The sequence below is a fragment of the Pseudonaja textilis genome, chromosome 10 (genome assembly GCF_049901715.1).
Source record: "Pseudonaja textilis isolate UNSWEBS1 chromosome 10, rPseTex1.2, whole genome shotgun sequence".
Taxonomy (NCBI): Eukaryota; Metazoa; Chordata; class Lepidosauria; order Squamata; family Elapidae; genus Pseudonaja; species Pseudonaja textilis.
In genome coordinates, this window is record NC_141999.1 from 19663469 (window position 1) to 19687311 (window position 23843).

Below are 23843 nucleotides of genomic sequence, written 5' to 3' on the forward strand. Positions count from 1 at the left end.
TGGTGAAGGCCCCAGGCTAGAAACCCAGAGCCAATGAGTTTTAGTTCTGCCTTAGGCATGAAAACCAGCTGGGTAACTTTGGGCCTGTCTCTCTCAGCCTAATCCCACCTCACAGGGTTGTTATTGTTGTGAGGAAAATAGGAGAAGGAAAGAGTATTAGATATGTCTGCTGCTTTGAGTTTTTTTAAAATAGTAACTGTGGAATAAACAAAAGATAAATTAAAACTTTGTAGAACAAAAGTTTAAATCCTGCCTTAGGTACAAAAATTGGCTGGGTGATTTTGGGCCTGTCTCTCTCAGCCCAATCCCACCTCACAGGGTTGTTGTGGGGAAAATAGGAGAAGGAAGGAGTATTAGATATGTTTGCTGCTTTGAGGTTTTTTTTTAATAACAACTGTGGAATAAACATGAAAGATAAATTAAAACCTTTAAGTCCTGCCTTAGGCACAAAAATTGGCTGGGTGATTATGGGCCTGCCTCTCTCAGCCCAATCCCACCTCACAGGGTTGTTATTGTTGTGAGGAAAATAGGAGAAGGAAGGAATATTAGATATGTCTGCTGCTTTGAGTTTTTTAAGAAAAACGTGGAATAAAGATAAATATAAATTAAAACCTTGCAGAACAAAGATTTAACTAGAGCAAACAGTTTTTCTTGGAAAAAAAAATAAAGAGCAAAGCTGAAAAGGGGACAAATCTGAAAGAAGTTCATAAAGAAAAAACTGGTTTTATGCTTATAACTTTGCTTGGCAAAAGAAACTTCCAGAGCCCAAGAGAGGGAAGAAAAAAAAAACTTTACAAAAGTATGTAACCGCATACAAAAATCACTCCGAGCGAACCGGGCAGCCTCGAAATTTGGTAAATAAATAAATAATCTAAAGGTTTAAAAAACGGTTAATGTGTGATATTTTTGAAAGACTTTATTTTTTTCACCCGAAGGCGGGACCATCTGTAAACATGGTGAAAGGACTACCGGAGTACAGAACCAAAACCAAAACCGAACTTTTGGGAAATAAATAAATGCAAACTAAATAAAGGAAGGACGGTTCTTTTATCAGTAAATCAGGGGAGGTCACGGTTAAGGCAGAATTTGCATCTGCAAAAGATTAAAGAAAGAATGCCAAGTACTCTGCTTCATCACACCTCGTTCACAAATCGCCACTTAATTCAAACTCCCTGCATTATAAAACCCGGGACATTCCTCGGGGCGGGGGGGAGGAATCCACAACGCCCCCTACCGCCTGCCCCCGGAAAAGGCCGCTTTTTCCTGCTTGCTCTGAAATTCCCACGCTGCCTGGAACTCCTTATATGGCGCGTGACGCGTTTGGGGGCGGCGAGTTCGGGCCAGGGGGCGGGGAATCTCCGCCTTTTTCTCTCCTCCCCACCAGCTGCTCCGCACCGCCCCGGAGTGAATCAGAAAGCGCTGAAGCCAGAGAGCCGCGCAGAAGCGATCGTTGAAGGAGCGCAAAAAAGGACGAACCTCGTGGCGGGCAGGAGCGCACGTTGCCGCGGAAGGTAGGTTCGCGGAAAGCCCGGGGTACAAGTTGGGAGGACTCGGGGTTAAAGTTCTGCTGCTTCTTCTTTTTTTATTATTTTAAAGGCTCGGGGCTGCGGGAATAGTTTTTCTGGAAGTTGTGGGAGTCTGTTCCACCCGTTGGGAGCCTCGCGGTTCTTAACTTTGGAGAGATGCGTGCCCGTCTCTTCTCCACGTGGAAACTCCGATCCGGGACGTGGAGGGGAGGGAGGAAAAGACGCGAGTGGGAGCGTCTCGCGGGCTCAACGAGCCCCGAAGAGATCCCTGCTCTCCCCCGGGCACGTTTCTCCCGACCTCCGTGCGCTCCCTCCCTTCCTTTCTTTCCTCCCTTCCTTCGCTTCGATCCCTTTCACTCCGTTCACATGATCCCCCCAAATCCCCTCCCCGACCCCCAAATATTGCCATTTCGGTTTCTTTTCCTCCCCCCCACCCCAAGTCTCCAACCCGACGCCCGCTGCTTAAGTAGCCTCGGGACTCAACTCTTGTTTTTTTCCCACGATCGGCAAGACGGGAGAGCTGGCTGGGAACTGGAGGTGTTTGCACGGCCAAGCCGGGGGCTCTCTTTTTTTTGTATTTTTTTAAGAATTGGAGGGGCCTCGGAGGAGGGAGGGAGGGGGGAAGTGTGCATTTGGGTCTCCTCGCTCAGGTGATGCGCCTTGGTTGGAAAGAGGTGGAGAAGGATAAGTCTGGGCAACTCCTAAGGCCAGCTTTTTGAGAGTCTCTCTGTGTGTGTGGATTCAGCCCTATGTTTAGTTAAGGAAAATAATTGCTCTGCCCAAGTGTGTCTGATGCTAAATTCCGCTTCTGAGGGGTCGAATGCAAATCTCCTGGTGTCCACCTCCCACCTCTTCTCAAGGATAAGAGTCCAAGGATCCTGCTTGCTTCCACTTTCAGCTGCATAATAACTGCCCGCCAGGGTAAGGCCCCCCTTCTCTTCCCACCATCCTTCAAACCCAGACATGCCTTGCAAGCATGCTGTGTCCCCCCTTCCCCAAATAACACACGTTTTAGCCTGGCATCTTGTGTGAAACCAGTCCTGGTAGTTTTAATTTGCAATTCAGGAGCTGTGGTTTTGCCACAAGGGTAGAATGGAGTTTGGGTAAACTGGCGTGGGAATCCAGCCATTGTTATCCACATGTGAAGCCATCTTCTTGGTTCATTTTCTTTTTTGGGGGGGTGTTGGGGTGGGAAGGGTCTGGATGATGATAACACATAAGCTGGGTTACATATGTTGAGGGGAGAACACTTATGGAGATCTAGGGGGTTCTGGGGGTTCTCAGCTTGCTTCTTTTCTTGCAGACTTTTCATTACCCTAACTAGGGAACACCATCAGGGCTAGTAAGGATTGGCATGGTGGGGGTGATCTTAGGGATTCTTTGGGTGAGCTGTTTACTGATGGCAGTTTCTTGAATGCTTGCTTGAATTTAATCTTGGGATTAATCTATGCTGATCTGGGTGCTGATTACTGGTGGAGAGGTGCTTGATTAATCCTTTTTGTCTTTGGGGCTGGTTAATGGTGTCTTTTGCATAATCTATAGATGTTAATGTCTATGTTGAGTGAAGTGAAATAATCCAATGAGCCATAAGATCATTCCTTGTGCATCCATACAGTGTTTTCTAATCAACTTCATCATCATCTGCTGGGTGCATGGAGGCAGAGGTGGAATATATCCGTGTTTTTCATATTTGGCAAATTTAAGACACGTGGGACTTCAATTCCCAGAATTCACTAGCCAGTAGGCATGTTGGTTGGCAACTTCTGGGAGTTGGAAGTCCACACATCCTGAAATTTCTGGGTTTGAAAAGCACTCCTACACCATTGTCTAAGACAGAGGTCTCCAACCTTGGCAACTTTTAAGACTTGTGGACTTCAGCTCCCAGAATTTGCTAAGCTGGCTGGAGAATTCTGGGAGTTGAAGTCCACAAGTCTTAAAGTTACCAAGTTTGGGGACCCCTGGCCTAAGGGTTGTCATGAAGCTGCTTGTTGCTCTCCTCTCAGCAATGGCTGTGTGATGGTCTAAATCAGGTCTCTCCAGCCTTGGCAAGTTTAAGACTTGTGGACTTCAATCCCCAGAATTCCTCAGCCAGCTGAGGAATTCTGGGAGATGAAGTCCACAAGTCTTAAACTTGCCAAGGTTGGAGACCCTGGGTCTAAATCACAAATCTCCAGGGAGGAAAGGGCCCTCAAAAATTGTACAGACCTAACAACACATTACACGTTGAAAAGTCCCAAGCCAGAGTCATGCGCAGACAATTTGTGAGGCCGAACTGGTTTCATTTTGAAGGTGGCATGAGATTTGTGTGTATGCAGGCATGTCCAAATGCAGAGGAGGGAGGAAATGCATTCAAATTAAATATTCTTGAGTTCACCCAGTGCCTTAAAAATTAAAAAAAGATAAAAATAAAAACAAAAGCTGATCAGATTGCATAAATGCAATTGTAGAGATTCTCAATCCTCCAGGTTACGGTTGTGCCAAAGGTGCTTTTCCAAGAGGCAACTGGACTTTCTTGTTTTTTCTTTAAAGACTTCTTGTTTTTATTTTGCTTCTCATTCAAGAAGTTTCTTCAGCTCTGACAGATAGTGAGGAATGGAAGGATTTATATTCCTTGCAGACAGCTGGTCATTTGCATCCTTTTGGAGGGTCTTTGAAACACTTGGAGGTTTATCTGTGCCCTCAGCACCTGAGTGGTGCTCCTGGTTCCTGTAGTCTGCCATTTTTTCCTCTGGAAATCCATTTCTACTCACACACCATTCCAGGGCTGTTTATCCCAAATTGTATAGCTAAAAGTCTGCAGAGATGATCTCTACAGATTATTAGCTATACAATTTGAGATGAACACTCTTCGAGTGGTGTGGAGAATAGGAATGGATTTCCAGAGGAAAAATTGCAGATGCTTGTGTGTGACCCTGAGGACACAGATAAGCCTCCAAATTCTTCACCAACCCTCTAAAAGGATGCAAATGATCAGCTGTCTGCAAGGAATATAAATCCTTCCATTCCCCCACTATCCTGTCACAGCTGAAGAAGCTTCTTGGAGGAGAAGCGAAACATTTTCAAAAGAAAAACAAGGAAATCCGGTTGAAAATCCTCCTGAAAAAAAGCACCTTTGGGACAATTGTTAGGGGTTTTGAAACTGACCCGTTAAGCAATATTTTTCAACTTTAATGGACTTTAACTGGCTGGCTGGGGAATTCTGGGAATTGAAGTCTATGCATCTTAATGTTGCCAAGGTTGAGAAATACTGCTAAAAAGGTGACCCCCCCTCAGCTTTGGGTTTTCCCCTTTATGGAAATCATCCTTCCTGTACTTTTTTGATCCCCCTCTGCTGCACTCTTTTGCACATGCCCATTTCCTTACTGAGTTCCAAACCGCTCTTGCATTTCACCAGCTTCCTACTGATTATTATTTTATTATATATTATATATTATTATTATCCTGTCCTGATTATTATTTTGTGCACGCTGGCCTTCCCGAAAGCTGATGAAACCACCTGAGGCTTCCAAGTCTTTTATCAGTGCCTGGCCATGGGAGGATTGTTGTGGGCTGTCCCGCACACACCCTCTCTTTACAAGGAACATTATTATTCAACATGACCTGTTCCCCTCCTCTCTTCTCTTTCACTGCCTGCCAGTCCAACAGGTCACGTGCCGGATAGGGGTGTATTTTGTTTGATTTCTTGGTGTATCTCATTAAAAAAAAAAAAAGTCCTTACTGTGTAATTCAGTGTTTTTCAACCTTGAGAACTTTATGTTGAGTGAATTTCAACTCCCAGACTTCCCCAGCCAGAAGTGCTGGCTGGGGAATTCTGGGAGTCGAAGTCTAGACAGCTTCAAGGTTGTCTCAAGGTTGAAAAACACAATTACACAAGAAGGACGTTTTAAAGTGTAAGTTAACAGTGGCTCTGTGAGGCTGCCCACAAGCTGGATTTGTCGAGAGCCACCAGTGTTTACAGGTATGCTACTTCTAAACCTGGAGGGTCCATTCTGTTGATTCCATTGCCCATTTTGCAAAATGTACTTTAGGATTTTGAATATTAATCATGGAATGGACTCAGTTGGCACATGATTGCATGCAGCTTGGCTCAGAAGATGTAAACAGGCACGGGTATCCTTTCGTGCAAAGAAAACATCCTTTTTCCAAACTGATCCAACTACCGTATTTTCAGTGGATGGACCATTTGTTCTGATAACCTAAAGAATACTTGGCTTACTGAGAATTAAGCAGCCTTTGCATTTCATGTTAAGCCGTATTCTGTGAATCAGAGTTTGTTGATTGAATCACAATCTAGTCCAGGTCATATTTAAGCCATGAATCCACGATGGCTAAGTTTCTATCATCTGTTACGCTGAAGCCAAGCTTAATGGATAGAGGCAGTTTGGTGTTGTGTTTAAGGCCTCAGGCTACAAACTAGAAGATCATGAGCTCTTGGGCACAAAGCCCAAGTGATCAAAAGTGATCTTGGGCCAGTCACTTTCTCTTAGCCCTAGGAAGGAAGCAATGGCAAACTTCTGAAAAACCTTGGCTGGGAAAACTGCAGAGATTTGTCCTGAGAAATGGACACGGTTAAACAGAAGGTGGGAAACTAATAGAAGGATGCCTATAAGGGAACCACAGAATTTGGATGCAGAGAATATTTGCATGCTAGTTAGATACAGCATTTGCATTGTTGGTTAACCTGAGTTCACTTTAGGGCTTTCTAGGTTGTGAAGTCTGTCATCTAGTGATTTCTCTCTCTCTGCGCTTGCTTTGGAATCAAGAGATAAGATTTGGACTGATGGTTTTCCAAATTTGGTTCTGCCGCCTCCGTTGCTCTTTTCCCCACCCCAAAATCTTGGCAAGGAGCCTTAGAGTTTCCTGAGAATAAGTTATATTTATCAATGGGACTATAGATAGAAAGGAAGTGTTAATGGAGCAAAAGGACAGTCCAAAGAAAGTAAAACTCAAAGAGGGAAATAGGAAAGAGAGAGAAAATTCCCAGAGGGTGAAATGATGTGGAGATATTCCAAGGGGAAACACGTACTTTTTCATTTTGCAGAAAAGCTAACAAAAAGTTGAGGTTATAATTTCTACATGAATGTGTTCGGCTTAATAAAAGAGCCACTATAATTCTTTGCTCCAGTTAGGGGACAATTGTGGGGTGCTTGGTGGTTTTCTTGCAGACGTTTCATTACCGAACTAAGTAACATCATCAACGCTGCATCGGTACATCAGTAGCCCTGGTGTGATGTTACCTAATTGGGTAATGAAACGTCTGCAAGAAAACAGACACAGAGCACCAAGGACCCACAATTCAACCCTGAGCTTACAGGTATTCTATCAGTAGGGGACAATTGGCCTAGAGCCCCCATCAGCTCCTACCTTCTCCAACCTCAAGCCATTGTTGGGAGTTTCCAAAATCCAATGGGCCCTCACAACAACATCTGTATGCCTGTGTGAGATATAAGTCAAGCTCAGGTTTGTTTAGAAATGGAGGGATGGATGAACGGACAGATGAGATGGGTGGATAATAGATGGAGAGATAGAGTGTTGTGCAGACAGATGGACAGACAAATCTGAGTTTATTTGTTTATCAAATTTAGATAGTGCCCATCTCACTGTCTAGGTTAGTCTGGGCAGTTTACAAATTGTATTTATTTATTTAGAAAATGTATATCGCTGCCTACTCACACCTGGCAAATAAAAGTCACAGAACTGAAGAAATACAATAAAAGCAGGGTTAAACAAACAACTGAGAACAGAATTAAAAACAAGTTAAAGGACAAATTAAAAGGTAGAAGGAGCACTCTCAAGTCATCAGCTATCCCCAAGATTGCATGCTTCTTTTTCTCCCATTCCCTCTCTCTTTCTCCCCCCTCTCTCTCTCTCTCTCTCTCTCTCTCTCTCTCTCTCTCTCTCTCTCTTTCTTTCTTTCTTTCTTTCTTTCTTTCTTTCTTTCTTTCTTTCTTTCTCTCTGTCTCTCCCTCCCTCCCTCCTAGTTGACAGAGCCAAGTGTTCAATCCCTTCTGCAGGAACAGAAAAGTGGCGACCAACCACACCTCTGGGGGCAAGATATTCCAGGACAGTGGTCGTGGAGTCAAAATTCTTTAACCAGTGGGGCTCATAGCCTTCTTCCCCCCCTGCCTGACTGGGTGGGCTGGGTCGATGTAATGGAGGATTGAGACGGTTCCTCCAGTAAACCTGGTTCCACGCCAGGAGGGGCAGTTTTGCAATTTTGCAACAGAGGAAGGGGAGGGGGGTGGCTCAGTTTTTGAAGAAACCCACAGAGCCCAGAATCAAATACTTCCTGCCCCTTTTATCCTCCCCTTTTCAAAACAAGGAGGAATCTCCACGGGTTCTTTTCTGACCCCTCTGGAGCACCACAAGGCAGGCAGGCAGGCAGTGGGTTTTGTTCTTGGCGGTGGCATCTGGGCCTCTCTCCACCTGTCTTTTGGAGACCAGGAAGACTCCAGGTGAGTTGGCTGGTGTCGGTGCTAGACTAGCCGGCTGCGGTGAAGGCAACCCGCCAGGTCTTGTGACTGGGTGGGGACACAACCTGTGAACCTGACATTCTTTTCCAATTGCTTCAGGGTGTTTGGAAACTGGCTTAAGGATCTGGTGAGCGTACAATAACTGGGAGCCTTTGACCTGGCAGGGATGCCAACAGTCAAAAGCTGGTAGGAGGGCACAGGTAGTCCTCGACTTAACAATGGTTCATTTAGTGATGGTTCAAAGCTGCAACAGCACTGAGGAAAGTGATGTGTGGCCGCTGTAGCTTCTTTTTTGACTGGTGATCATTACAGCATCCCAAACAGTCCTGCGATCCAAATCCAAAGCGCTCTGCAAACTGGCTCATATTTATGACGGTCGCAGCGTCCCAGTGTGTGTGTTTGTGTGTGTGTGTGTGTGTGACACAATCCCCTTCTGCGACCTTCTTGAGCAAAGTCAATGGGGAAGGCCAGATTCACGTAACGACTGGGTTACTCACTTAACAGCCCCAGGGATTCCCTTAAGATCTGTGGTAAGAAACGGGTTGTAACATGGGAGCCAAATTCATTTAACTGTCTTGCTTAGCAACAGAAATTTGGGGCTCACAGTTGTGGTTGTAAGTCAAGGACCGCCTGCATTCTCCAGGCAACGCACTTTTTACGTTACCACATATTGGGGTCAATCTTGATGACCCCAGGAAAAGTGTGGCCTCTCTCTGGCTAATGATCAAGGACCAGATTTCTGGTCTATCTATAAAGTGGGAAATCTGTACAGGTAGTCCTTGAGTTGCGACTACAACGGAGCTGGAAATTTCTGTTGCTAAGCTGGACCTTTGCTAAGTGAGTTTTGCCTCGTTTTATGATGTTTCTTGTCACTGTTAAACGAATCACTGCTGCGGCTGTTAAGTTAGTTATCCCAGTTGTTTCGTGAATCTAGTGATCCGATAGTCTTTGCTCGTCTGAAGGTCGCAAAAACGAGATCCTGGGACACCCAGCAATGGTCATAAATACGAATCAGTGGCTGAGTGTCTTGAATTTTGATCCACGTGGCCGTGGGGAAGGTTACAAAAGCCATAACTCTGGAAAAATGGTCATAAGTCCTAACTGTTGTAACTTTGAATGGTCACTAAATGAACTGCTGTAAGTTGAGGACTAACTATACGTCCTTACAGCTTGTGGCCTGCACTGGGACTGGCGCCCAAGAGGGTTGGGAATTTTAAAAGATGGGTGTGTGTGTGTGTGTGAAAAAAGCAAATTCTGCCCTGTGTCTTAACATTCTCACCAAATAAGAAGACCAAAGTTTTGGGCCCTCCTCCATCTTGGAAACTTCTGGAAGCTGCAAATGGGGGGGGGGGGACATTTTGCCTTCTTCCCGTGAGGATAATTTTTTTTGTTTTGTTTTTTGCTGTTATCTATTGTTGAGTTCACAGCAAGGTGAAACCACAGCTGCCCGTTCCTTTAGCTGTCCGTGGCCTTCAATTATTCTATTATGAGGGTTTCTGGCACAGGCAGGGCCAATGTTTAGACTGGAACTTGACATTTTTGTGCATTTTATCAGGTCCTTCCCAAGGACTGCGGATCAACAGATGTTGTGATTTAATAATGCGGAGGGTTTCCTTGCAGCATGAAAGCTTTCTTTTTTCCCCAAGTACAGTAAAGCCACGTTTGCTATTCTCACTGCTGCGGTTTGATTGATTTATTTAATCCATGCCAATGGATTCTTCAAGTGGTGGCCCAGATGGTTTGGCATTGCAAACTTTATCACTATGGCTACTATCTTTTGCTTTCTTTCTTTCCCCCCCATTCTTGTTATGATTGTTGGGGTTAGTTGCACAGTCAGCTAGATATTTTAGATGGATTTGGTATTTTTGTACACTTTTCTGAGTCCTTCTCAAGGACTTGGGATAGATGTGGTTTAACTATTAATAATAATAGAGATGGTTCTCTAATTTACAACAGTTCATTCAGTGACCACTCAAAGTTATAGTAGTGCTGAAAAAAAATGACTTATGACCATTTTTCATACGTATGACTGTTGTATCCCCACATCACGGGATCAAAATTCAGATGTTTGGCAACTGACTCATATTTATGATGGTTGTAGTGTCCCTGGGGTTGTGTGATCATCTTTTTCAACCTTCCCTCTACAAAGTCAATGGGCCAGATTCACTTAACAACTAGCAAAATGGTTGAGTTGAAATATGCATATGTCGGACTGATTGGGGTAGATTGTAGGGGTGACACCGAAATATCATTTTAATAATATTTTATCTACATCTTAAAATTGTTGTATTTTAATGCAATTTTGTTTTAAAATCATATTTTATGGCAATTTCATTTTGAATTGTATTTTGTCCAATTCCATTTTAAATTGCTTTTATCAAATTTTAGTGATGATTCGTTTCTGGAAACTCCGCACTTTGATATGGCCCAAGGGCTAATCAATCAATCAATCAATAACTATAAACAAATAAACTAGAAACTTAACAACCACGTCTCTACCTTACCTGCAGAGATTCACGTAAGCAAGAAAGGTCATAGAATGGGGCAAAACTCATTTAACAAATGTCTCGGTTGCAACATAAATTTAGAGCTCATTGTGGTCATAAGCCAAGGACTATTTGTATGAAAGGTATTGTTGCAGCCTGTAAGCTGTTTCAAGTGAAGCTGCCTTTTGCAGTTGTCTGATGGTGATTTTTATCCAGGCCGATCCAGTGGGGCTTCCAGTTGTTGTGGGATTGTACCCAGGTTGATTATTATAATAATTCTTTAATATAGCTGTTCATTTCTGTGAGTGTATAACATTCATATGCTTTAAGACTAGAAGGGCTATTAGAGACACCTTTTGGATATCCACAAAGGCGTTTCAGCAGCAATGCTTAAGCTGCCTCCAATCTTTAGTCAAAATAGAGCTGGAAGGGACCTTGAAGATCATCTAGTCCAACCCCCTGCTCAAGCAGGATACCCATTACCATTTCAGACAAGTGTCTGTCCAGTCTCTTCTTGAAAACCTCTAGTGATGGAGCGCCCACAAGGCAAGCTGATGGTTCTCACTGTGAAGGAAGTTTCTCCTTAATTCCAAATTCGAGCTTCTCTCGGTTAGTTTCCATCCATTGTTTCTTGTCTTGATTTCTGGTGCTTTGGAAAATAAGTAGACCGCCGCCCCCCCTTCCTTTTGACAGCCCCTAAAATACTGGAACGCTGCTGTCATGTGTCTTCCTACCCCCCCACCCCCCCGGGTCCTTCTTTTCTCTTAAAGACTAGCCAAACCCAAATCCTGCAACCGTTCTTCATACGTTTTAATCTTCAGGCCTTTCATCATCTTTGTTGCTCTTCTCTACTTTTTTTTCTGTCATTTTGGATGGTAGACTGCAGTTGAGCATGGAAGTTCCATTAGTGGTCACTATCCTAGCGATAGTTTTGCTTACCCGGAGTCCTGTAGAAAGGGCAGACTAAAGCAAAGGAATACAATTATTTTTGTAAAAAAAAAAAAAATTAACTCTCTTTGGATACCGTGAAATCCACACAGGTTTGGGTAGACAATATTTTTTTTTGTTTTCATCCTCTTTCCAATGGATGGGACATGTTGGCTTGAGGTTCTCCTCCTGATCCAATCCAGGCTCCTGCTTTTCCCCCCCAGCCCATCCGCTCTGCAGCTTACTCATAATCAACGTAAGCTTAGACATCCTGGCTGGGGATGATGGGAGTTGAGATCCAACTCACCCAGATGACATTAGATTGGGGGAACAGTGCTATAAATGACATAGGCATAGATTCTAGTAAACAACCGGGGGTGGGTGGGTGGAAAATCAGAATCCAACAATCTTTTTGCCAGATTTTGCAAAATACCTTGGAATGAAACCTGGCTTTGGAGCCAGTGATGTAAGCAGGTATTGTTGCAATCCTAACAATATTATCCTTATTTTGAATTCTTAGAAGTTTGGCAGGGACTGTATTTTTCTGCCTGAGTGAGTTGTAAATCCCTTGTATTGCACATCCTATCTGAGGGAGAAAGGTCATTGCTTGTGTGTGTGCGTGTGCGTGTGTGTGTGTTTGTGTACACAAACAAGCCCACAGTGCTGGCTTGGGCTAAAGACATATCAAAGAGGTGTGTGTGGCATACATGTGCTTGGAGACAAAGACACCGTTCGTTTTCTCCCTTTGTTTTGCTTTCTGGCCTGCCTCCAATGTTGCAACCCGTTGTGGGTGCCTATCTGTGTTCCTTCTCTAGCAGGGACTTTGCTAAAACAGAAACAAACCGTTCCAGGAAACGTAGCAAAAGTTTTGTTCACAAAGTCCTATGACTGGACCTCCGGGCGTATTCTTCTTATCAGGGTTAGAGCTGTTTGTGTCTGCCTGGAGCACGAGGAGCCGCACACCAATCCCCTTCTTTGTGCGACACCCTCCCAGCAAAAGGATGGAAGTCACACTGGCCAGCTTTGAGAGGTGACCCCCCCCCAACACACACACACACACACAACCAGGTGTGCGGTTGTGTTGATTTCTGCCAGCCATCTCTGGAAGGGCATAGCTTGGATTGAGGAGGCTTCATGTGAAGGACTGGTGGTTTCCTCTCGTGGTTTGGAAGACTTTGTGGGTGGGGAAGTGAAAACTCACCGCTAACTTAATTTTCTTCCTTATAACCTGATTCCTCTCGAAAACTTTTCAGTTGCGTTGAAGCTTGCTAGAATTCTCAGAATTTTTATATCAAAGAATAACCCCTTGACGAGTTCACACAACACACACACACACACATTAGGTTAAAATTAGCTCATAAACACCACACACCGTATTAGTTGGGTTCCCACAACTCGCAGACCCTTAAACTCAGTTACTGGGTACCCTAAACTTGCTACAGTAATAACCGGAATACGGTGTGGGATGTTTATGAGGTATCAAGAGAATCATTTAAAGCTGTTTTTCGGCTGTGGCAGTTCCAGGGTTGACTTAGGCTGGTTGAGTTTCTTTCTGCCGTTGCCTACCTTGCAGGGTTGTTGGGGGGGAAATGGGAGTGGTTGGACATTTCGCAAAGAAAGGCTGGATATTAAACCTAACAAATATATTTTTCCTTTGAGGAATTGATAGAAAGAAGGGGGAAAAGCCCCGGAAGATACCAAAAAACGGCCATGATATCAATCTCTTAATCATGATTTCGTGATTGATATCAAGCAATCAAGTTAGCAAGGCTGCCTGGGGAATTCTGGGAGTTGAAGTCCATGCAATCTAAAAACCCTAAAAACCAAACCCTAACTTTCATTGCTCGCCACCTCTTTGGCAAGGGTGGTGGTTGGGGAGTAGGGAATAGTGCCCACAAATCAGACTCTGTGCCGCCCTCCCTCCATTAATATACGGCTCTTTACTTTTACCTGGAGTGGGTTGGGCTAGATGTCCTCTGAGTGCCCCCGTGACTGTTTCCCTTCGGGGAATGTTGATGTGTATATTACGTGTGAGCGAGGGCCTCCGTGTGACCCAGTTGCTGCAGCCTTGCAGCCTCTGATGTAACAGCTTTGCAATCTCTCTTCCCCTTCCTCGGTGAGTCACTTCTTACTCGCAACTCCAGCTCACCTTTTGGTGCCTCTGTGTTGCAACCGCAGAACAAAGGACTCGCTCCTCTCGAGCAGATCTCAGGCCGCCCCGCGTCCCAGCGTCCCATCCCGCCTGGTCCCTGCTGAAGCCCCTCGGTTCTCCCGCGCAGGGGGTTCCCTCCCTCCCTCCCTTTAGCAGAGTGCTGGGCTCTGAATGGCATTGTTGTTGCCCCCGCAGGACTCACGACAGAGCCAGGATGAAAGAGGAGGTTGAGATCGCAACTCGGTTCATCTCCCGCTTGGTGAACCGTCACGAGAAGCTGGAGAAGAAACAAGTGGTGTGTTTCGGACGGAGCCTCACCAAGATCCTGTGCGAGCTATTTAATGAGCACTGGTATCCAGATAACCCCCTGAAAGGACAGGCGTACAGGTAAGCCAAAAGGATGGGCTTGGGTTGGGTTGGATCTGATCCGTGGCACGTCTCCGGGACAGGCAGTTTAATCTAACCCTGGAGAAAAGAGATGGGAGATTGGAGGCAAAATTTTCTATGCTAAGTGAGCACAATTGTACAGGCGACTTAAGTTGTTAAGCGAAGTTGGTCACTAAGCGAGACTGCAAGCTTATGGTTTTACTTCAACTTGTCGCTTGTTTTTACATGCCTCCCAAGGTCCTAAATGCGACAACTGGTCATAAAAGCTACTTTTTTTCCTATGTCTACAGCGGTTCTCAGTCATCCAGGTCAGGGTTTTCCAAAGTTGATGCTTTTCAAAAGTTTTTCAAAAAGTGGGGGAATTTCTCCACCCCACCCCCCTTGAAAATGTTTCACTTCTCATCCAAGAAACCTCCTCACCATTCAGGCAGAACCGAAGAAACTTCTTGGATGAGAAGTGAAACGTTTTCAATAACCAAGAAAGTCCTAGTTGCTTTTGGAAAGTACCACTGCGATTCTGCCCCAGATGTTTTAAAGCAGAATATTTTTTTAATCTGGGTGGCTTGAAGGAGGGTGGATATCAACAACTCCTCAGGTGAAGTTTAAGCCACATTGATCAACAGATACATTCAGGCCTGGCCCATTTGGTTCCTTCTATCCTCTTTTCTCACCGGATCTGGATTTATGGGCTTTCATGTTGACAATTCTGGGAGTTGATGCGCACACATCTTCAAGCTACCAAGGATAGGAATCACTGTTCTAAAAACAAATGAATAGTTTGAACTACAGAAAGCTGGTTTCATGTTAAGCCACTTCCTCCTGGCTAGGCAAAAAAGATAGAACATTGTGTGTGTCAGGACGTGGTAGTGTAAGAGACGCGATTTTTTTACGATTCACATTGTTTGCTGTGCAGCTTCATGATGGGTCTAATATACACTAGTTTGCTTCTGGCCTTCCTAATAATTCAACTGCTAAGGCTGAGATCATGTGACTGTTATTATTTTTAAAGGATAGTTTAAACAGTGTTTTTTTCTGCCTTGGCACGCATCTGATGTCAAGGCGACCTGAATCTGGTTTTGTTTTTGTTTTAAAGAAAGCACCAAAACAACCAGCCGCCCTCTTTTAACTTTTGACAACATTAGATTTATGATAGTGGCAGCTTGTCAAAAATTGTAATTTACCCCTTCAGGGGAAATACAACTTTTGTTTAGGGTAGAAGACAGACTCTCCCTTGCCTTGCAAATAATTTTCTGCGATTTGCAGGATGAAGTCAGGAAAATCAAAAACATGCCACAAAATGGAAGGCCCTTTAAAAGAAAAGTGAAAAAAAATCCAAATAATAATAAAATAGTGCCAACTTGATTTGACAAGATCAGCCTCCCAAGGGGTGTTAAGTAATACATAATATATACTTTGATATAATCCTGTGTGCCAATTTTCTCCAGAAAAGTTTGCAAACCACAACATAAGATAGGAAAGCTGGTATTTGATTTGATTTGATCCTGCCTTTATTATTTTATAAGAAACTCAAAGTAACAAATATACACAATTCTCCTTCCTTCTCCTATTTTCCCTACAGCAACAACCCTGTGAGGTTGGCTGGGTTTAGAGAGAGAGGGAGAATGGTCCAATGTCACCCAGCTGGCTTTCATGCCTAAGTCTGCAACTAGAATTCACCCTCTCCTGGTTTCGAGCCTGGTTCTTTCACCATTAGGCCAAACTGACTCTCTTTGATTAATTTTTTTTATTAAATTAATCATTACGCTTTTGTAATGGCACCAAAGTGATTTGGGGTCTTCAGTTGAGGTTTCTCACTTAACACTGTTAGTCAAGATGAAATGTGATTTCACGGCCTTTGTCGGTCAACAAGATTGTGGTGTGCTGAAACGGAGGAAATGGAAATGGTTGCTGGTTTTCGCCTTCTTGTTACATTTACCCTAGTTCTGACAGGAAGATGGTGAAACTTCCGTTTATCCGAGCAGCTCTCTTCAGACTTTGGTGTTTGTTTTTCAGAAGCCAAAAGCAGCCCCTTAAGCTTCCCCAACCAGCTTAACATTTTTAATAATATTTATGTCACAACTTACTTCCGCCAAGGCTGTTAAAATCCTAGACACTTTAGTCTAGGATTCAAGCCAGTTGTCTGAACAAAAATAGCCCAATCAGGGTTACTAGAAAATGATGGGCTTTTTTTCTATGCTGGGCGGCTTGAAGACATGTGGACTTCAACTCCCAGAATTCCCCAGCTAGCCATGGTTGGCTGGGGAATTCTGGGAGTTGAAGTCCACACCTCATCAAGTGGCCAAGGTGGAAAAACATCACCGTAAAAGATAAGGGGGTTGGATAGAAAACAACTTTTAGAAGCTGGATAAGGATGTAGTTTAGCCACGTTGGTCAATGGATAACGTTCAGGCCTGGCCTGCTTGGTTCCTATGATCCTTTTTCTCAATGGATCTGGATTTATGGGGGAAACAAAGCTTCATGTTGAGAAGATACAACCTAAAGTCCATCTATTGGATGGCTTTTTCCTCTGATCTTTTGTTGTCTCAGTTTAGAGAGGGGACCATAGCCTTTGATGGGTCTTTTTAGGACACGGTTTCAGGCATTACACAGAGCTCTAATCTAACGTGTTTGAATGAATTGTTGAATGAACCTGGATAACCTACCCCTCTGGGCCTTCCCACCATAACAGAATTAAACAGTGTTGGAAGGGACCTTGGAGGTCTTCTAGTCCAACCCCTTGCTCAAGCAGGAGACCCTATAGCATAGTAGATGAACCACAGGCGGTCCTTGACTTATGGCCATAATGGAGCATGCAATTTCCCTTGTAAGTCATGACGGTTATAAGTCAATAACTGGACCTGATTTAATTTTGGGTGGTTATTAAGTGAACTCTGTGGTCGTTTTACCGAATCAGTGTACCTATGGGCATTTTTTTTTGCTAGAAAAGGCTGGAAAGTGGCCTCCAAAAAAAGTCACAAATTATGGTCACATGACCTGGAGCTCTGCAATTTGGCCATAAAGGTGAGCCCCTTGCCAAACACCTGAAATGCAATCAGGTGATTGTGGGTTTGTGTGCATTTGTTGGAACTTTGTCTAGTTGTTCTGGTGTGCAGTGCTCTATAGTGTCGTTTTGAGGGTAGGAGTTGAAACAGTTTATGTCCGGGATGTGAGGGGTTTGTAAATATTTTCACAGCCCTCTTTTTGACTCGTGCAGTATACAGGCCCTCAATTGAAGGCAGGTGGGTAGTAATTGTTTTTTCTGCAGTCCTAATTATTCTCCAAAGTCTGTGTCTGTCCTGTTGGGTTGCAGAACCAAACCAGACAGTTATAGAGGTGCAGATGACAGACTCAATAATTCCTCTGTAGAACTGGATCAGCAGCTCCTTGGGCAGTTCCCATTTAAATAGGAAAAAGAAAATTAGTGGAGATGGGCCATTAATTCTCCGTGTGTGTGTGGGGGAACACTTCCTGTTCTGTAGCACAAGCCCACTCCTCGGCCCCCACCCAGCCATTTTTAAGTACACTGTGAAGCAACAAGCAAAAGTGCAAACAGCAAGCAAAAATGCCTTTTTTTAAATGGTTTGTTTGCAGAGCCAGCTGTAAAATAACTGTATTGTACCATCTCAAGGCTATTTTGCCTAACTGATAGCCACAGTTTGTATACTAGTTTAGCTACTCAGGCGGTTATTAGCCGGTCACACCACAATTTGTGTTTGCTGTGCCCCGCCTGGAACTTGTTGTGGCAGAGTGTAGATAGGCTCTGCTTTTAAACAACATTGTTTTTATTGTGTCAATGCCAGCCTTGAGCACCCAAGCAATGGAGGAAGAAGCAGTGTTGATTCCAAAACAAACGTGTGACTCAGCACCTCCTATCTTCATTGAGGTGACCCTTACTTTGAAGCCTCCAAAAGTTGTAGATGTTCCAACACTGGGGGTGTTTAAGAAGAGATTGGATAACTTATTTGTCTGAAATGGTATAGGGTTTCCTGCCTGAGTGAGGAGGTTGGACTAGAAGACCTCCAAGGTCCCTTCCAACTCTATTATTCTATTCTATTCTAAATCCCAGCTAGACACTTTAGGTGTGAGTCTTAAAAAGATCAGGTGCTTTGATTAAATCTCTCCAAGGTGCTTTTTCAAAAGGCAACTGGACTTCGTTTTTTTTTTAAGATGTTTTGTTTCTTTATCCAAGAAGCTTCAGTTCTGACTGAATGGTGGAGAATGGAAGGATTTATATTCCTTGCAGTCCTCTGCTCATTTGCACTCTTTCTTAGAGTTATGGAGTTGGAACTGAAGAAGCTTCTTGGATGAGAAGCGAAACGTCTTCAAGGAAAAACAAAGCCCAGGTGCCTTTTGGGGAAAAAAAAACACCTTTGGGAGAACCATGACCTGGATAACTGAGAATCTCCAAGGACACTTATGCGTCCTTGGCGTTTGGCAGCTCGGGCGTGAGTGACACCATTTACATCCCGATTATACAAATTTGCCCAGTGGTATCATGGCACTTTGGTACGATTGTGGCTTTATTTGCACCATTCTCTTGTGGAAGACTGAATTCTTAAAAACAACCAAACTGAATAAAAGTAAATAATGCAATTTTTTAAAAAAAATGTTTTTTTTTTTATCGTTCTTTCCTTTCAATCTAACAGTCATTCTAGGAAATGAAATCTGGAAATGAAACCTTTTCTGAACCTTCGTCTTCCTTTTTCCCAGATGCATCCGGATCAATAGAAAGCAGCCAGTTGATGATTCCCTCCTAAAGGCCTGTAAAGCCTGTGGTCTGGATTATTCAGAATTAGCACTGCCCAAAGAAATTTCCATCTGGATTGATCCTGGTGAAGTTTGCTGCAGGTCAGTATGCCAGATTCCGTCCTGTCATTTCACCTGTGCCTAACAGAATATAGAATATGTGGATAATATAATTCTTTATTGGACACACAAGGAATTTGTCCTTCAGTGCGTAAGCTCTCAGTGTCCATAAAAGCTGTAAGGGATAAATCATTATCATAGTCAACATAAAAATACATTGCTCATAAATCATAAGATACAACACTTAAAGATAGTCGTAGGATACTAAATAAGCAACCAACATAAATCATACTTGGAAACTAAATAAAACAACCCAGGTCATGGTTGTCCCAAAGATGCGTTATTAAGAGGCAACTGGACTTTCTGGGGTTTTTTTTCTTTTCCTTTGATGATGTTTTGCTTCTGAAGAAGCGTCTTGGATGAGAACCGAAACATCTTTAAAGAAACAAAAACCCAGAAAGTCAAGTTGCCATTCAACTTTCTGGTTTACTTTTCGCTTCCCATCCAAGAAGCTTCTTCAGAGCTTCCATTCCCCGCCATCCCGTCAGAGCTGAAGAAGCGTTCATGGGATGAGAAGCAAAACATTTTCAAAGAAAAACCAGAAAGTCTAGTTGCTTCTTGAAAAAGCACCTTTGGGACAAGGGGCCTTGGAAGATCTTCCAGTCCAACCCCCACCCACTCCTACCCTGCTCAAACAGGAAATATCATTTCACACAAATCATTCTCCCATCTTTTTATTAAAAAACCTCCACAACTTCTGGAGACAAGACCTTCCCCCGATTAATTCACTGTGAGGACATTTCTCCTTTAAGTTCTAGGTTGCTTCTCTCCTTGATTAGTTTCCATCCATAGTTTCTTGTCCCACCCTCTGGTGCTTTGGAGAATAGGCTGCCCCCTCTCTTCTTCATAGCAGCCTCTTGTGATCATCTCCCGAGGCATCAAAAAAGCGGGGGCTGCCTTCACAAGGCAACCAGCCAACTCCCAAATCGGAGCACCTGCTGAATTTTAGCCCGTTGATGGATAATATAGGCCAAGTGTCAGCAACCCGCGGCTCTGGAGCCACATGCGGCTCTTTGGCCCCTCTGCTGTGACTCCCTGGCTGGCCACATCCCTCGCCCTCCCCCCCAGTCACTCCTCACCTGGCCTGAGAAGGTGAAATACAAAAAAAACAGAAATGAGAGGGAGGGAGGGAGGGAGAACCATTTTCCACAGAAAACACCAGGAGCCACAAAACCTGGATAGGCGTGGTGGTGGGGGCTGTCATGTTGGGTGGGGGTGATATGGAGTTGGCCACGCTCACCCAGGTTTTGAGGGTCCCGGTGTTTTCTGTGGGAAATGGGTCCAAATGGCTCTTTGAGTGTTTAAGGTTACAGACCCCTGATATAGGCTGAGCATCCCTCTTATCTGTTCTGCTCCTCCAGGCTTGGTGAGAACAACCAGTACTTCACGGTGAAGGATGTGGAGAACACCAGTGGGAAATCAACACCAGAGCCAGAGACGTCTGACTATCACTCAGAATCCCCCTCTGAGAATTCAGAAGATGAAAGCCTGGTCAGGCTTCCTAATACAACATATCTGGGCAAAAGTCGGCCAGTTTTGAAACACAGTCCCACACCGGTGAGAGACCTCAAAGGACAATGGCTGGAGTTGGGAGTTTGTTGTTGTTGTTGTGTTGAGCTTTAAAACAAAAAAAAAAGCAGCTCCTTTGGATTTGCTTCTGCAATCTAAAATGGGGGGAGGGATGCCCTTGAAGCCTTTTATCTCTCAGTAAGAAGATTGTGGCATTTTCTCCCACCCTTGTTTGAATGTTCAAAGGAGCTCGGGGCCTATTGCTCCTAATCCAGCAAAACAAAGTTCAGCTCGCTGTGTGTGGTTCGTGCTGCCGTTACAACCTTTGGTTGATAAGATGCAAATTCCTTGGAGCGAGCCAGCTGGGAGGCAGGGAAGGTGCTGTCTTTGTGGCTCAAAGGCAGCACGTAGGCAAAGCCTGGGAAAACCTTCTGTAGACTGTGGGACTTAAAAAATGCCACAGTTGTCAATAATATTGGCCTGCATAAGAGCAGGGCTCCAAATTGAGATAAAAAGGGGAAATATTGGTTTAGTTCAAGGGTCTCCAAATTTCGTGACTTTAATAAGACTTGTGGACATCAACTCCCAGAATTTCTTAGCTGGCTGGGGAATTCTGGAAGTGGAAGCCCACAAGTCTTGGTTTAGTTGGAACCTGGACCTGATTTTGGCTTACCCCCCATGTTTACTTAGCTAGCTGCCAGTCAAACCAGGATAACTTGGTCAGTATTTTGATAATGAATCACTGGGAAATTCCAGAGTTTTCAAGCTGAACTGGAAGAAGTAAGCTTTGGTGGGACTCGATAACAAACCACTTCCACAGAAACCCTGGGAGCTGAGTTCAACTCGCCTGGAAGCATGTTATCTTAATTATTAGGCTAGACTTGATTTGATTCAGGTTGTCCCAGTGTGTTGGGTTGAGTTTGGGTTGAGTTTCTTTGTGAGAAGATCTTATGGGTTGTGAGCCTTTTCAGAAAGTTTTGCATTCTCCTCCTCTTAACCTTCTCTCTCTCTCTCTCTCTCTCTCTTTCCCTCCTTCCAGCCTACCCAGTATTTCTACGTTCCAACTCCTCTCTGGGTTCCGTGCCCTCAGAGTGTGGTCAGCTACATCCCAACCTACCAGCCTGTGCTGTACTACGTTGACATCCCCCCGAAATCACCTGTGCCCAGAAAACCCAACCCGAATCTGGTGAAACGCCTCACCAAGCGGGCCTCCAAAGTCTGAAGATGCGGGAGGCTGGGTGGCAACTTGGTCCCTCATACACCTCAAGCCTAGAATTTATAAAGCCTTATTTACACTGACATTGGGATCTTTGGGAAGAAAACAACTTTTTTTTAATTCTCTTTCAGCTGGTTGCTAACTCTTGGCAATTCTCTTCCATGGGGGAATTACCAAAAGTTACCCTTTTCACCTCGCCTCTGTCCCCAGGCCGAAAGATGGGGATGGCACTGGCTTGTTTCTATGGTGCCAAACAAGTGTAGCATTAACATTGTATATTATTTAGCACTTCAGCATAGTAGGGATAAAACTGGAGACCTGGGTTTCTTCTACGTTGCACTCAGCAGGATCTAAGAGTTAGAGCAGAACGCAAAAGGGGAATGAGGATGGGAAAAAGGTTTGGATGTGGAAACTGAAAGAACGAGAGGGGAAAGAAAAACCAGGCCAACAGGCTTCTGCACCTAGCCAACTTTGCTTAAGGTATTTACTGCTTCTGCAAAACCTGGCTAATCATGACTAAATTATGTGGGTGTATCCTGTGATTTTTTTAAAAAAAGGATAACTTTAAAAACTTTTTGCTGCTATCAGCAGAGCAGGGGATTCTTTGTTGATGTTTATTTCAGTCATTCGTTGCCCCCCCTCCGAGTTGCTACATCAGGGCATCTCAAACTACAGATCAGGAACCTTGTGGGTAGGAGGTGGGCAACCTTCTTTTGCCAGGAGGTCAAAACCTGTGTTTTGGGTTTTGTTAATCCAGCAAGCAATTGGCCAGTGAATATTGCGATTACTATTTAAAAAGACACGATGAATAATTTTGAGAAACAATTTGTGGGTGAAGTGGTTAAGGCATCAGGCTAGGAACTGGGAGACCGTGAGTTCTAGTTCCACCTCAGGCATGAAAACCGCCGGGGTGACCTTGGGCCAGTCACTTTCTCTCAGCCCTAGGATGAGCCACGTCCAAAAAACTTTGTGCCAAAAAAAGACCCAAAACCCTGCAGAGACTTATCCGTCAGTCTCTTGAGAATTGGACCTGATTCCTTAGAAAAAGGAAAAAAGAGATTTGGGGAAAAAAGAAAGATTAGTAATGACTTTTAGAGCCCACTCTTAAACCCACCCACCCCCCACCCCAAATAAAATCATTTGTTTTACTCTTAGTGGCAAGCAGAAATTAATTTATCCTTTTGGGATCCTGGCATTGCCAAATTTGATGAATTCTCAGCTAATCCTGTTTCTGTTAATGGTGAAGACTTAAAAAGATTGTATTTTAAATGCTTGTTATGTATTGCTCATCTATCCATGGTTTCAGCTTTTGAACTCGTTATTTCTACATTTCCAAATACTATGTTTGCAACAGAAGGGCTTGAAATTAAAGGGAGGAAAAAAAGGGTGGGGGAGAGCCGATAATTTGAAAATAACCCTTTTTATACCTGAAGGTAATTTCTGTCCTTGCAAAGAGTGAGCAAGTTATATACAAGGCCGCAGAAATAATACTTAACCTACCTCACAGAATTATGTTATAAAGAGGGATAAGTGGGAACAGTTTAATTATTGTTATTATTATTATTATTTTAAATATTTGTAGCTTCTCTGGAAGGACTTGTTGATGGGCAAAGTATTATTAATGATGATTAATATATGTCTTGTAAATAACCATCAGGGACAAGTTTTTTTATAATTTATATAGAAGCAATGAAATTGTGTAAATAATATTACACCTGCAGCTTGTTTTTATGCACCATTGATACAATGTATTTTTTTTTTTGCTTTTTATAAGATGCCTTTTCTATAAAACTTTTAAAATGAACTATTAAAAACAATAAAGGATGAATAATAAAACTACAGCTTGGACTGCCAATTTTGTGATGTCCGTGTATGCGAACCGATGAAATGAAAAGGAAGTCCCTTTTTCCCTTCCCTTTCAACCAAGTTTTGATTCTTTTTTTAAAAAGAAAATTTATACATTTTTCTTTAGTATATGTAAGCGCTTAATAAACAGTATACTGTCTGGGTCAATTTAGACATACATAATAATAGTAATAATATTCTTTGCTTGTACATAGTGGTATTCTTCCAACTTCTGATTTCTACCTCTATTATCTAACATTGATAAACCAAACCAAATCCCATGTTAAAAATATTCTGTATTTTCTTTATCCTTTTTCTTTAATGTTAACCTATCCATTTCCGCATAGTCTGGTATTTTTTAAAATTATATTAAGTTTTGATCCTGAAGGTCAGGGAAAAGATAAGTAGCGCTTAACTTAACGACTATTTAGTGACCATTTGAATTACGACGGGACT

The 23843-nt window shown here is 43.5% G+C and overlaps 1 protein-coding gene and 1 long non-coding RNA gene across 3 annotated transcripts in view; one reads left to right on the forward strand and one right to left on the reverse strand.

Annotated features, from left to right (window-relative positions):
* Positions 1-1407: 1407 nt before the first annotated feature.
* On the forward strand, positions 1408-23378 carry LOC113448167 (protein BTG3-like). Of its 2 annotated transcripts, none has more exons than XM_026718756.2 (5): positions 1408-1511; positions 13760-13951; positions 18662-18799; positions 20179-20374; positions 21366-23378. In XM_026718756.2, exons 2-5 carry the CDS (start codon positions 13779-13781, stop codon positions 21546-21548), a joined length of 690 nt encoding a protein of 229 aa, XP_026574541.1. In that variant the 5' UTR covers positions 1408-1511; positions 13760-13778; the 3' UTR covers positions 21549-23378. The 2 variants fall into 2 exon arrangements, with proteins under 2 accessions (XP_026574541.1, XP_087796160.1); XM_087940034.1 differs by having other exon boundaries at positions 1417-1515.
* Positions 16889-23843, reverse strand: part of LOC148124952 (uncharacterized) — a 34085-nt gene continuing 27130 nt past the window's right edge. The window contains exon 3 of the long non-coding RNA XR_015744853.1: positions 16889-18932. This is a non-coding gene — a long non-coding RNA (uncharacterized LOC148124952). The remainder of the gene's footprint in view (positions 18933-23843) is intronic.